At 43.4% G+C, this 12,948-nt stretch overlaps 1 protein-coding gene across 1 annotated transcript in view; it reads left to right on the top strand.

Annotated features, from left to right (window-relative positions):
- The window catches only part of LOC124037949 (lysophospholipase D GDPD3-like), a 31,269-nt gene that overhangs the window by 13,015 nt on the left and 5,306 nt on the right, over positions 1 to 12,948 (top strand). Inside the window, exons 4-7 of the mRNA XM_046353247.1 lie at positions 9,794 to 9,929; positions 10,170 to 10,215; positions 11,461 to 11,579; positions 12,805 to 12,894. Coding sequence (XP_046209203.1) covers positions 9,794 to 9,929; positions 10,170 to 10,215; positions 11,461 to 11,579; positions 12,805 to 12,894 — 391 coding nt within the window. The remainder of the gene's footprint in view (positions 1 to 9,793; positions 9,930 to 10,169; positions 10,216 to 11,460; positions 11,580 to 12,804; positions 12,895 to 12,948) is intronic.

The raw sequence follows: 12,948 nt of genomic DNA, 5'->3' as shown, positions 1-12,948 counted from the left end.
TACAAATAAGTTACAAATAATGCAACAAAAAATAATAATAATAGCACAATTGGTTAGGCGCCTGTAGCTCAGTTGGTAGAGCATGGCGCTTGTAACGCCAGGGTAGTGGGTTCGATCCCCGGGACCACCCATACGTAGAATGTATGCACACATAACTGTAAGTCGCTTTGGATAAAAGCGTCTGCTAAATGGCATATATATATATCATCATCAGCAGCCTCCACTACGATTCACTGTCTTCTAGGTTATTGTCCTGCTGAAAGGTGAACTTGTGTTTGGTGAAAAGCAGACTGAACCAGGTTTCCTCTCGGTACAACACAACTGTGTGTGAGTTACACTCTCACGATTTCAATTGAAGAACTAAAATCACGCCTGACAAGGCCAATGAAATAAACGCCTTTCTGAAACCCTTAAATTATTCTGTTCTTCACCTCGATTTCAGCAGGAACGATTCATGCCAAAAACAAACATCTTTGGAACATGAGACTAACTCCAACTAAACTATCCATTTGTGGTATTGGGTGCTCACCCGTTGTGTGCAAACCAATTCGTTATTCTATGGATTGCTTGGCCTGGCTGTAGCAATGAGTAAGATGGCTAATACGACCGAAACGATGAAGGCTAACAAGCTGGGTCGGGACCATGCCCAAATGAATAAAAATATATTCATGTTTGTTGTCTTGTATGTCTCAGCCAGCTTGGTGCATTCTCTGGCTTCCCTCGCTCGAATCAGTTTGTGTGTGGGCCTAGGGCACGGTTTCACTAACCGTGGCTTGCCCACGGCTGGCAATGTTCTGCTAGTCCAAGGCGCAGGTTCTCTTGACAATCGTGTCTCATTCTTGAGGGGCCTTGGTGTTTCCGATAGTGACTTCCTCTCCCAGTTGCCTGTACCTCGGCTGAGTCTGAGTTGCGGGATTTGTTTTATGGTTGGAGCAAATGTCTTGTCTGCCTGGGCGTGGTGTATGCATTAGCTGCCTGCACCTAACCCCGGCTCCTGGTGTTGGTTACTGGAGGCTACTTGAAGAGAGAGGGCGGCCAGGTTTGGTGGGTACCCCCCGCCGCCTGTGTCTTTCTTGGTCATGCACCGCTTGCCTCTCTTCCCAGAATATTTTTTGATGAAGGGTCTCACCGCGGTGATCCATTCCTACATAGACTTTCGAGCCCAGGCTAGCTAAAACGTTGGCAAACACACCTAGGCAAGCTAGCTTTTACTAGTTATTCCTACCTTCCCATGGTGGAGTTGCTTGGGTAGCTCTCTTGTTTAGATTATGTAGAGTTAAGTCACTTGGCTATTCTAAACGGACTATGCTGTGGTCAGAGAGGCAAGCTAGCTTAGACTAAAAAGCTTCCTGCCTAACGTCGGCTAGGATGCATAACTTCTGCCAAGTGAAACTTAGTAGCTTTCCCCAAGCACCTTCTGATGAGAAAGCAGCCCCGGAGCACTTGGCTCGGGTAAACCCCAGAACGAGGGTCCTTGGTACAGGTGTGAGCGACCAGTGCAACCCTCCACAAAAACATTACTTTGACAACAGTGCCCCCACGTTTGGTTACTGTCCAAACAAGGTACTACGTCAGCCCTTGCCAGAGCCCCCTGTGCCCCTTAAGTGGTTGTTGGTAGCAGAGTTGAGGCAATTAGCAGGGTTGGAGAGGACCATGCTATTATCCCACAAAGTCTCTTTGGTTACATGCCCTGTGTCCAGTATAAGCTTTACACACATACATTGAGCGGACCCGGGATATCCAGTTATGTGACCAGCTTTTTGTCTGCTTTGCTAATCCAGCTCACTTTAGGGCGCTCTCTAAGCAGCGTCTTTTCCATAGGATTGTGGAGGCTATCTCCCTGGCATATAGCGGCAAAGGTTACCGAATGGTGTACACATTCACTCCACCAGGGGCATTATTTAAAGGGTTGACCATTGGGGATATTTGTTGCGGCAAATTAGGCATGACCACACACTTTTGAGGTTTTATCGCTTGCATGTCACTGCTCCCAGTTTATCCCACAACGTGCTTACAGCTGGGAGAGGCCCGGCTTGGAGCGGGATTCTAGTTTCCAAGGGAAACAAGGTACAACACCTGTCTGGCCTGGTGAAGAGCGGTACTGTATTGAAATTTTGTTGTACTTTTAGATGGTTGAAAAGGGCAAGTATAATGCAAACGTCTAGCAACCCAAAGGTTGCGTGTTCGAATCTCATCACAGACAACTTTTTAGCTAATTAGCAGCTTTGCAACTACTCCGTTTTTAGCTACTTTGCAACTACAGTGGGGCAAAAAAGTATTTAGTCAAACCTTGTGAAGACTTACAGAAAACGTTTGACCTCTGTCATTGCCAACAAAGGGTATATAACAAAGTATTGAGAACCTTTTGTTATTGACCAAATACTTATTTTCCACCATAATTTGCAAATTAATTCATTAAAAATCATACAATGTGATTTTCTGGATTTTTTTTCTCATTTTGTCTGTCATAGTTGAAGGGTACCTATGATGAAAATTACAGGCCTCTCATCTTTTTAAGTGGGAGAACTTGCACAATTGGTGGCTGACTAAATACTTTTTTGCCCCACTGTACTTAAAATGTTAGCTAACCCTTCCATTAACCCTTTTAGCTAGCCCTTCCCCTCATTTGTTTTGATGATGTGACATCATGAAAGACAGAACCACATAACTGTACCCCTGTCTACACTTCTTAATTATGAGGTTTGCATCTGAATGTTGTATAAAATTAATGATTAAGTATCCAAATATTTTTGAAAAAATAGAAATGTGATTTGTCTTCTACATGAGAAAATGTTTTTTTTATGTAGTTTACCAAGTCAGTAACCACGCCCACGTGAGCACAGTAATTATGCTAAACGTAATGGAACGCCCTTTTTCCCCAATTGTTTTTAAGGACGCACTGAAGAATTAACATATTAGACCAGTTATGTTCAGCATCAGCTGAAAAGGTTACAAATGGTTCAGAAATCTACCACTCTATAGACCAAGCGTGAGCCGAATGTTGCAAAATGGTTATAAACTCAAACTATCGATCACTACAGAAGAAGCAAATCCTAGACGTCGCCTTATCAATCTGCAGGTGGAAGCATACGTAGCCTAGGATGAGAACATCGATAACCTTTGAAGCATTCTAACGAGATCAACTCAGAACTACTGTACAAGGTACGGTGAAGTATCCATTCTTACCACCACCATGACCAGTAGTTCTACCTAAGGACATGGTGATCTTTGGTGGTTGAACCAGAGTCTTACACCCAACATCTCCGTGATCAAGGATTTGGACGATCAAGGACAGCTCAGTCATAAATACATATATTGCGTTCTCTTTTCCCGAGTGAGCGAATATTAGAGTGCTTAAGAGTTTGTGTTTTGTGAGCGTAGCTTCCCAATGTCCAATAGAGTAACTCCTTTGTCTCCTCGCCACCGTGTTATACCCAAACGGTCCTGTTTTGCTAGTCTTCGAGAGACAATTTACTGTATAATGTTTGTGTATTCTGTAATTGTTTAATTAGTTAGTAAATTAATAAATAATTGAGCTGATTCATCAATAAAGTAGGGTTAGTGCAGACGACAAGAAATTACGACGTTCAGAATGACTGAGGTAATAATACATTAATAAGTGACTGTAATCGATAAGACATGAAAATATCTGAAGAGTTCAATTCGGGAAATAGTGACTCTTTAAACTTTTTTGCATGGTGCCACGGCTTCTTAGTTCATTAATGTTACAAGATTAGTTTAATTCCGTAATAATTATTACACAGAGAATTGATTTGATATAACAGTCTTCACATTAAGGAGAAGTCACGACAGTATGCTTATCATCATTATTAAGGACTGGGGAGAATTTCAGGATAAAAAAAGATACAGAATTGCACAGGCAAAATCTGGTTCAGTCTGCTTTCCACCAGACACTAGGAGATTAATTTACCTTTCAGCAGGACAATAACCCAAAACACAAGGCCAAATCTACACTGGAGTTGCTTACCAAGAAGACAGTGAATGTTCCTGAGTGGCCAAGAAGACAGGTTTGACTTAAATCTACTTTCAGGCAAAAACCTGAAAAGGCTTGTCCAACAATGATCAACAACAAATTTGACAGTTTGTAGAATTTTTAAAAGAATAATGGGCAAATGTTGCACAATCCAGGTGGGGAAAGCTGTTAGAGACTTACCCAGAAAGACTCACAGCTGTAATTAATACCAAAGGTTCTTCTACAAAGTATTATACAACGGGTGGGTCTAATATCTTGTGTTTCACTGAGTCATGGCTGAACGAAGACACGGATAATATTGAGCTTGGCTGGGTTTTCTGTGCATCGGCAGGACAGAACAGCTACATCTAGTAAGACGAGGGGTGGGTCTATTTGTCAATAACAGCTGGTTTGTGATGTCTAATATTAAAGAAGTCTTGAGGTATTGCTTGCCTGAGGTAGAGTACCTCATGATAAGCTGTAGACCACACTATCTGCCTAGAGAGTTTTCATCTATATAATTCGTAGCTGTCTATTTAACCACTACAAACCGATGCTGGCACTAAGACCTTACTCAAAGAGCTGAATAAGGCCATCAACAAACAAGAAAATGCTCACCCAGAAACTGCGCTCCTTGTGGCCGGGGACTTTAATGCAGGCAAACATAAATCCTTTTTATATAATTTCTACCAGCATGTCACATGTGTAACTAGAGGGAAATCAACTCTAGACCACCTTTACTCCACACACAGAGATGCATACAAAGCTCTTCCTCGCCCTCCATTTGGCAAATCAGGGATTTTGGCCCACTCCTCCATACAGACCTCCAGATCCTTCAGGTTTCGGGGCTGTCGCTGGGCAATACAGACTTTCAGCTCCCTCCAAAGATTTTCTATTGGGTTCAGGTCTGGAGACTGGCTAGGCCACTCCAGGACCTTGAGATGCTTCTTACGGAGCCACTCCTTAGTTGCCCTGGCTGTGTGTTTCGGGTCGTTGTCATGCTGGAAGAGCCAACCACGACCCATCTTCAATACTCTTACTGAGGGAAGGAGCTTGTTGGCCAAGATCTCATGATACATCCATCCTCCCCTCAATACGGTGCAGTCGTCCTGTCCCCTTTGCAGAAAAGCATCCCCAAAGAATTATGTTTCCACCTCCATGCTTCACGGTTGAGATGGTGTTCTTGGGGTTTTACTCATCTTTCTTCTTCCTCCAAACACGGCGAGTGGAGTTTAGACCAAAAAGCTATATTTTTGTCTCATCAGACCACATGACCTTCTCCCATTCCACCACTGGATCCTCCAGATGGTCATTGGCAAACTTCAGATGGGCCTGGACATGCGCTGGCTTGAGCAGGGGGAACTTGCGTGTGCTGCAGGATTTTAATCCATGACGGCGTAGTGTGTTACTAATGGTTTTCTTTGAGACTGTGGTCCCAGCTCTCTTCAGATCATTGGCCATGTCCTGCCGTGTAGTTCTGGGCTGATCCCTCACTTTCCTAATAATCATTGATGCCCCACGAGGTGAGATCTTGCATGGAGCCCCAGACCGAGGGTGATTGACCGTCATCTTAAACTTCTTCCATTTTCTAATAATTGAGCCAACAGATGTTGCCTTCTCACCAAGCTGCTTGCCTATTGTCCTATAGCCCATCCCAGTCTTGTGCGGGTCTACAATTTGATCCCTGATGTTCTTACACAGATCTCTGGTCTTGGCCATTGTGGAGAGGTTGGAGTCTGTTTTACTGAGTGTGTGGACAGGTGTCTTTTATACAGGCAACGAGTTCAAACAGGTGCAGTTAATACAGGTAATGAGTGGAGAACAGGAGGGCTTCTTAAAGAAAAACTGAATTATTACTGGTTGGTAGGTGATCAAATACTTATGTCATGCAATAAAATGCTAATTAATTATTTTAAAATCATACAATGTGATTTTCTGGAATTTTGTTTTTAGATTCCGTCTCTCACAGTTGAAGTGTACATATGATAAAAAATTACAGACCTCTACATGCTTTGTAAGTAGGAAAACCTGCAAAAGCAGCAGTGTATCAAATCCTTGTTCTCCCCATTGAATCAATTGTCAATTCTAGACACTCCCATCTCAAATACAATCCCTCCTGGACAAGATCACGGAGAGGAGTGACTGGCACACAGACATTGTGGAGCCAACTAACTGGTTCCCCTTTAATCACGCCATCCCTTCACATGGTTTAGAAATAGTTACAGACACATTCACAGATAAGACTAACCTGACCTCTCCCCTCTCTGGACCCCAAGTAACTGAGCCCTAGCAGAGAAGGGATAACTGCACACGGTCAACAGTATTTTTCAAAAAGAAGACATTCTAATGACAATAAATAAGATAAAACATCTTATTTATCTATGTTACCTAACTAATTCTGATTTTGCTACCACAAGGTACATATCCCAACCAGAAGTCATGGATTACAGGCAACATCCGCACCGAGCTAAAGGCTACAGCTGCCACTTTCAAGGAGCAGGACTGTAATCCGGACGCTTATAAGAAATCCTGCTATGCCCTCAGACAAACCATCAAACAGGCAAAGCATCAATACAGGACTAAGATTGAATCCTACTACACCGGCTCTGACGCTTGTTGGATGTGGCAGGGCTTGCAAACTATTAAACTACAAAGGGCAACCCAGCCGCAAGCTGCCCAGTGAGGCGAGCCTGCCAGATGAGCTAAATGCCTTCTATGCTCGCTTTGAGGCAAGCAACCCTGAAGCATGCATGAGAATGCCAGCTTTTTCGGATGACTGTGTGATCACACTCGCCGTAGCTGACGTAAGCAAGAACTTTAAACAGGTCCACATTCACAAAGCTACGGGGCCAGACGGATTACCTGGACGTGTACTCAAAGCATGTGCGGAACAACTGGCAAGTGTCTTCACTAACATTTTCAACATCTCCCTGACCGAGTCTGTAATACTTATGTGTTTCAAGCAGACCACCGTAGTCCCTGTGCCCGCGAAGGTAACCTGCCTAAATTACTACCGCCCCGTAGCACTCATGTCGGTAGCCATTCAGTGCTTTGAAAGACTGGTCATGACTCACATCAACACAATCATCCCGGAAACCCGAGTCCCAGTGCAATTCACATACCGCCTCAACAGATCCATAAATGACGCAATCTCAATCGCACTCCACACTGCCCTTTCCCACCTGGACAAAAGGAACACCTATGTGAGAATGCTGTTCATTAACTACAGCTCATTGTTCAACACCATAGTGCCTACAAAGCTCATCCCTAAGTTAAGGATCCTGGGACTAAACACCTACCTCTGCAACTGGATCCTGAACTTCCTGACAGGCCGCCCCCAGGTGGTAAGGGTAGCAACAACACGTCTGCCACACTGATCCTCAACACTGGGGCCCCTCAGGGGTGTGTACTTAGTCCCCTCCCGTACTCCCTCTTCACCCACGACTGTGTGGCCAAGCACAACTCCAACACTATTATTACGTTTGCAGATGACTCAATGGTGGTAGGCCTGGTCCCCGACAATGATGAAACAGCCTATAGGGAGGAGGTCAGAGACCAGGACAACAACCTCTCCCTTAATGTGAGCAAGACTAAGGAGCTGATCGTGGACTTACATGAAAAGTAGGGCCGAACAGGCCCTCATTAACATTAATGGGGCTGTAGTGGAGCGGGTTGAGAGTTTCAAGTTCCTTGGTGTCCTCATCACCACAAACTATCATGGTCCAAACACACCAAGACAGTAGTGAAGAGGGCACGACACCTTTTCCCCCTCAGGAGACTGAGGATTTGGCATGGGTCCCCAGATCCTCAAAAAGTAATACAGCTGCATCATCGAGAGCATCCTGACCGGTAGCATCACACCTGATATGGCAACTGCTTGTCATCTGACCGTAAGGCGCCACAGAGAGTAGTGCATACGGCCCAGTACATCACTGGGGCCAAACTTCCTGCCATTCAGGACCTATACACTAGGTAGTGTCAGAGGAAGCCCAAAAAATGGTCAAAGACTCCAGTCACCCAAGTCTTAGACTGTTCTCACTGCTAACGCACGGCAAGCGATACCAGAGCACCAAGTCTAGGTCCAAAAGGCTCCTTAACTGCTTCTACCCCCAAGCCATTAGACTAATGAACAATTAATCAAATGGCCACCAGGATATTTACATTGAACACCCCCCCCCCCCCCCTTTGCTTTTACACTGATGCTACTCGCTGTTTATTATCTATGCATAGTCACTTTACCCCTATCTACATGCACATATTACCTATTACCATATTACCTTCAACATTTCAACATTGTTTCAATATTCAAACTCAATCTCAAGCTGTCCCATAGTTATGAAAGTGTCGGGAGTCAGGATGAGACAGACAGGCAGGCAGCATTTCTCAGCCACTCGAAATCATGAATCAGCTGGCATCATTTTCATGGATATATACAAAGAAATATCAATTGAAAAAAGATCAAATGAAATGAAGTCTGGCTAGTTTAAAGTCTATCCAGCTTCAGTTTGAAGTGTTTGTGTTTGCTGTGTTTTTGGCTAGCTCCTCTGAACAACAGTGTCCTGATGAGAGAGCACATTTTCTATGCCAGGAGAAATCTAAATAGATTACACTAGAAAGCAACTTAAACATATGCAAATTAAGCTACTTTGCTGTTATTTTGGCTGCACTGTTTGACGTGACTGTAAGTTAGCTGTAGTTAGCTAGCTAGAATTCAAGGGATGAAAATGTTGCCAGCCAGTATGGGTATGGAACATTTAGAATGAATGACTAGAACAATTTAGAACAAAAAGACTGAACAACTGGGTCGAGTCTCTGGCAAACGAACTGGCTTGGGGTGCAACCTTAGATTTGTGTCGGGACTATATCTTGCGGAAGGATGAAATAGTTTAAATAAATTCATCAAGATAAAGTTTAATAAAAATATGTCAATCATTATTTGAATATGTAGGTAACCCTCGAAGCCGGTGTTTGAAGGGTATTGGCACAGTTTGCCGGCCCTCGGCGAACACCCGTGCCAATATATCCTCCAAACACAGGCTTCTCGGGCATTATCACTTAATTGAATCAGGGGTGTGAATACAGTTCTTATGTAAATTCGATATTTGAAAGAAATTGATGAAAACAACTTAACTTTGTTATTATGTGTAGATGGGTGACAAAAATATATTTAATCCATTTTGAATTCAGGCTGTAACACAACAAAATGTGCAATAAGTCAAGGGGTATGAATACTTTCTGAAGGCACTATAGGTCCATTGTAATTTTGACATACTTTCGATTTGATTTTAGTCATTTTAAATTATGTTTTATTTGAGTTTTTTTGTATTTTTTCTCAAACCACCCTAAAACTGGATTGGAACCCCTCACAGGCCAGACTCGGACCGTATGTTTGACACCTCTGAGCTAGATTCAATCAGATCAAACATTAACATGCGCTAACCGACACCTGCATAGTTGGTGTTTCAAATCGGTGAGCAGCTGCTTGTGTGGTCATTGTCACAAAGCCACACCCATCCCACTCACGTTAGAAGTTCAGAACTAGAAAATGTAGGCTATATAGAAATAATGAAACTCAAATTAAAAATCATTTAAACTAAATATTTCAGCCTAATCGATGTGTAGATTGTATCACACATTCCAGTGTTGGAACTTGTAAACATGGCTACATGGGATTACTACTAATGTGCCAATGTCTGCAATAAGCATGATGCCGGGAGCCACTTGTGGATTGACAGCTCTAATGCAATTCCACCTACGACACGTTCAAAACAACAGTTATGCGGGTGTCGGCATTTAATCTACCACCCCCCCCCCCCTCAGTGCGGTGGAGCAGGGTACAGGAATGCTGGAGCTGGACTGTCACCTGACCCGGGATGGTCATGTGGTCGTGTCACATGACGAAAACCTCCTGAGGCAGACTGGCCATGATGTCACCATCTCCTCCCTAAACCTAGAGGTTAGAGGTCAAATGTATATTAAAACCATAGAATATAAAACTCCCCTTGATTGTTGCTTGAACTCTTTGTTTACCATAGCTATTCTGACCTTAATGTGTATGTATTATAATGTGTATACATGTAGGCCCCTTTTATAATCTGTTCCATAAACTGGTCTAGCTTTTATAAACTGTCCCATACAGTAATGAGGCAGTTCATTCATTTTGTAGTATAAAATATGAATTGTGTTTTCTTTTCAGGACTTACCCTTGTATAAGGACAGACTGGAGGTCACATTTAATGCAGGTATCCACTGTAACACATACACTACATGGCCAAAATGATGTGGACACCTGGTCGGCAAACATTTAATTCCAAAATCAAAGGCATTAATATGGAGTTGATCCCCCATAGCTGCTATAACAGTCTCCACTTTTCTGGGAAGGCTTTCCACTAGATGTTGGAACATTGCTGCAGTGACTTGCTTCCAATCAGCCACAAGAGCATTAGTGAGGTTGGGCCTCGCTTTGTGCATGGGGGCATTGTTTTTCATTTTAAACTTTTTTTAAATTAAAATTATTAGTTAAAAAAAATATAGATATTTTTTAACCCCTTTTTCTCCCCAATTTCGTAGTTAGTCTTGTCTCATATCGCTGCAACTCCCATACAGACTCGGGAGAGGTGAAGGTTGAGAGCCGTGCGTCCTCCGAAACACAACCCAACCAAGCTTCTTTGACACAATGCCCACTTAACCCGGAAGACCAATGTGTCGGAGGAAACACACTGACTGTGTCAGCGTGCACTGCGCCCAGCCCGCCACAGGAGTCGCTAGTGCACCATGGGACAAGGATATCCCTGCAGGGCAAACCCTCCCCTAACCCGGACGACACTGGACCAATTGTGTTCCACACCATGGGTCTCTCAGTTGCCGCCGGCTGTGACAGAGCCTGGACTCGAACCCCGAATCTCTAGTGGACCTAGCGCAGCTAGCACTGCGATGCAGTGCCCTAGACCACTGTGCCAATCGGGAGGTCCAAACAGGGGCATTGTTACGCTGAAACATGAGGGCCTTCCCCAAACTTTTGCTACAAAGTTGGAAAGGGGCAAGCACAGAATCGCCTAGAGAATGTCATTGTATGCGGTAGCATTAAGATTTCCCTTCACTGGAACTAAGGGGCCTAGCCCGAACCATGAAAAACAGCCCCAGGGCATTATTCCTCCTCCACCAAATTTTACAGTTTGCACTATGCAACTACCTCTGCAACTCAATGCTGCAAGGCAAACGCAGCTTTGCATTGGAAATTCGTGTACTTCTGGTGTACCAAAATACAACGACGCTGTCAGCCTAATTAAGGCACACACACAGAGACACACACACTCATCCACCATACTTCTCTGACAGAAGTGGGTCAATGGCATAGACAAATGTTCTTTGTGAGGTTTCGCACCAATGTGTGTGCGTATATGCGTGTGTGTGTGTTATCATGACATTCACTACCTCACCCTTCTCCCTCCCATCCCCTCCCTTTCTTCCTTCCTTTCCAACACCAGGCCACTACAGCACCGGTACAGACAGGAAGTTCACCCTGTTGGAGGAAGTGTTCAGGAAATTCCCTAAGATGCCAGTCAACATCGAAATCAAAGAAGACAACAGCTTGCTGATGGAGAAAGTACAGGGACTAAGCTAAATCCAATCAAATTCAACTTTATTTACAGAATATACTTTATAAATATAGCAGTGAGCAGCAATGAACAGGGTTCACCCGAAGACAGAAAGGACACAAGATAGTTGGATAGCAAAGCAAGCACTATATCATGTAGGAACTATCTTCCTTCATGTGCAATCAGTGACAGCATTACCATGGTTCTCTCTCAATACCACAAGGATGATGACATCTATAGTGCCACCAACTGGTCCAGTGCAGCCATCTAAGGTTGCAGTGACTTTATCACACAGCTTCTAAGGACATACATTGGTTTACGTACCAAATTTCATGGCCCCATGTCTATCGGCTCAGTTCTTATAGCCCTGGTGTTATATGGTGCCATCTAGTTGTGTGACGTGGCCGACTTTGAATGCAGCAACTAATCCTTCTCCAATTCATTACAGGCTAATTCATTGAGTCTATACCAAATCTGGAGTCAATATGATTTATGGTTCGTGAGAAGATTTGTGTTTTTAGCATTAGCATATGCTAACGTGCAGGTTACAGTGCAGCTACATTTGAATTTAACAACTAAAACCATTAAAGACTGATGTCATGAGTAAATAAAAAATCTGGACATAATCTGACATGTGGTTCATGAGGAGAAGACGATTGCAGATGTTTTTGAGCATAAGCGTTCCTTATGAAAAGAAGTTAAGTTCTCTTTTTTGAGTAATCAATACCAATTTCAGTTTCAAGTTGATAGGCCATTGTGAAGTGGATTTAAAAAGGTTTTAAATGGACACACAAAATCATATTTTTTGATTTGTCATTAACCAAACCCCAAGCTTGGTGTGATTTGGACTTGTTTTTCAAAGGTTTTCCAAAATTCTCAAGATGGATGAAAAAAATATCCTGACAGGCCTTATGGGTCCTTGAGGCAAATTTGTTCAGCATGAGGAAAGACACCTACGGGGCGGTGGATATGAGGGTTTAAGTGAGACCGCTTATAACATTGCCACCTATAGGCCAATCGGTACCATTCTTTTTGACACATTTTACTCATGGTCTTTGTGTGCCAAATTAGGAAAAAAAGTTAACAATCTATGCTTGAGTTATTTGACTATGTCAGGGGAAAAAAATAATCTAACGATAATAGGTTTTACAGCTTCACTAAATGTTTTAGTCACAGACAACGAATAACTCCCGTCTCCCTTTCTGCCCTGGTCTCTCTCTCGCTCTCTCTCAGGCGTCCAACATGGTGAAACAGTATGATAGAGAGGACCTTACAGTGTGGGCGACTGTAGACTCTACCATTATGAAAAAGTGCCGCAGATCTGTAAGTGTCAACTAGGGGAAGATACAATAAACTGAACCAGGGGTCCAACTCCTG

Source organism: Oncorhynchus gorbuscha, linkage group LG06 (assembly GCF_021184085.1).
Source record: "Oncorhynchus gorbuscha isolate QuinsamMale2020 ecotype Even-year linkage group LG06, OgorEven_v1.0, whole genome shotgun sequence".
Taxonomy (NCBI): domain Eukaryota; kingdom Metazoa; phylum Chordata; class Actinopteri; order Salmoniformes; family Salmonidae; genus Oncorhynchus; species Oncorhynchus gorbuscha.
The sequence above is the reverse complement of the archived record's forward strand: the minus strand, read 5'-3'. Positions and strand labels throughout refer to the sequence as shown.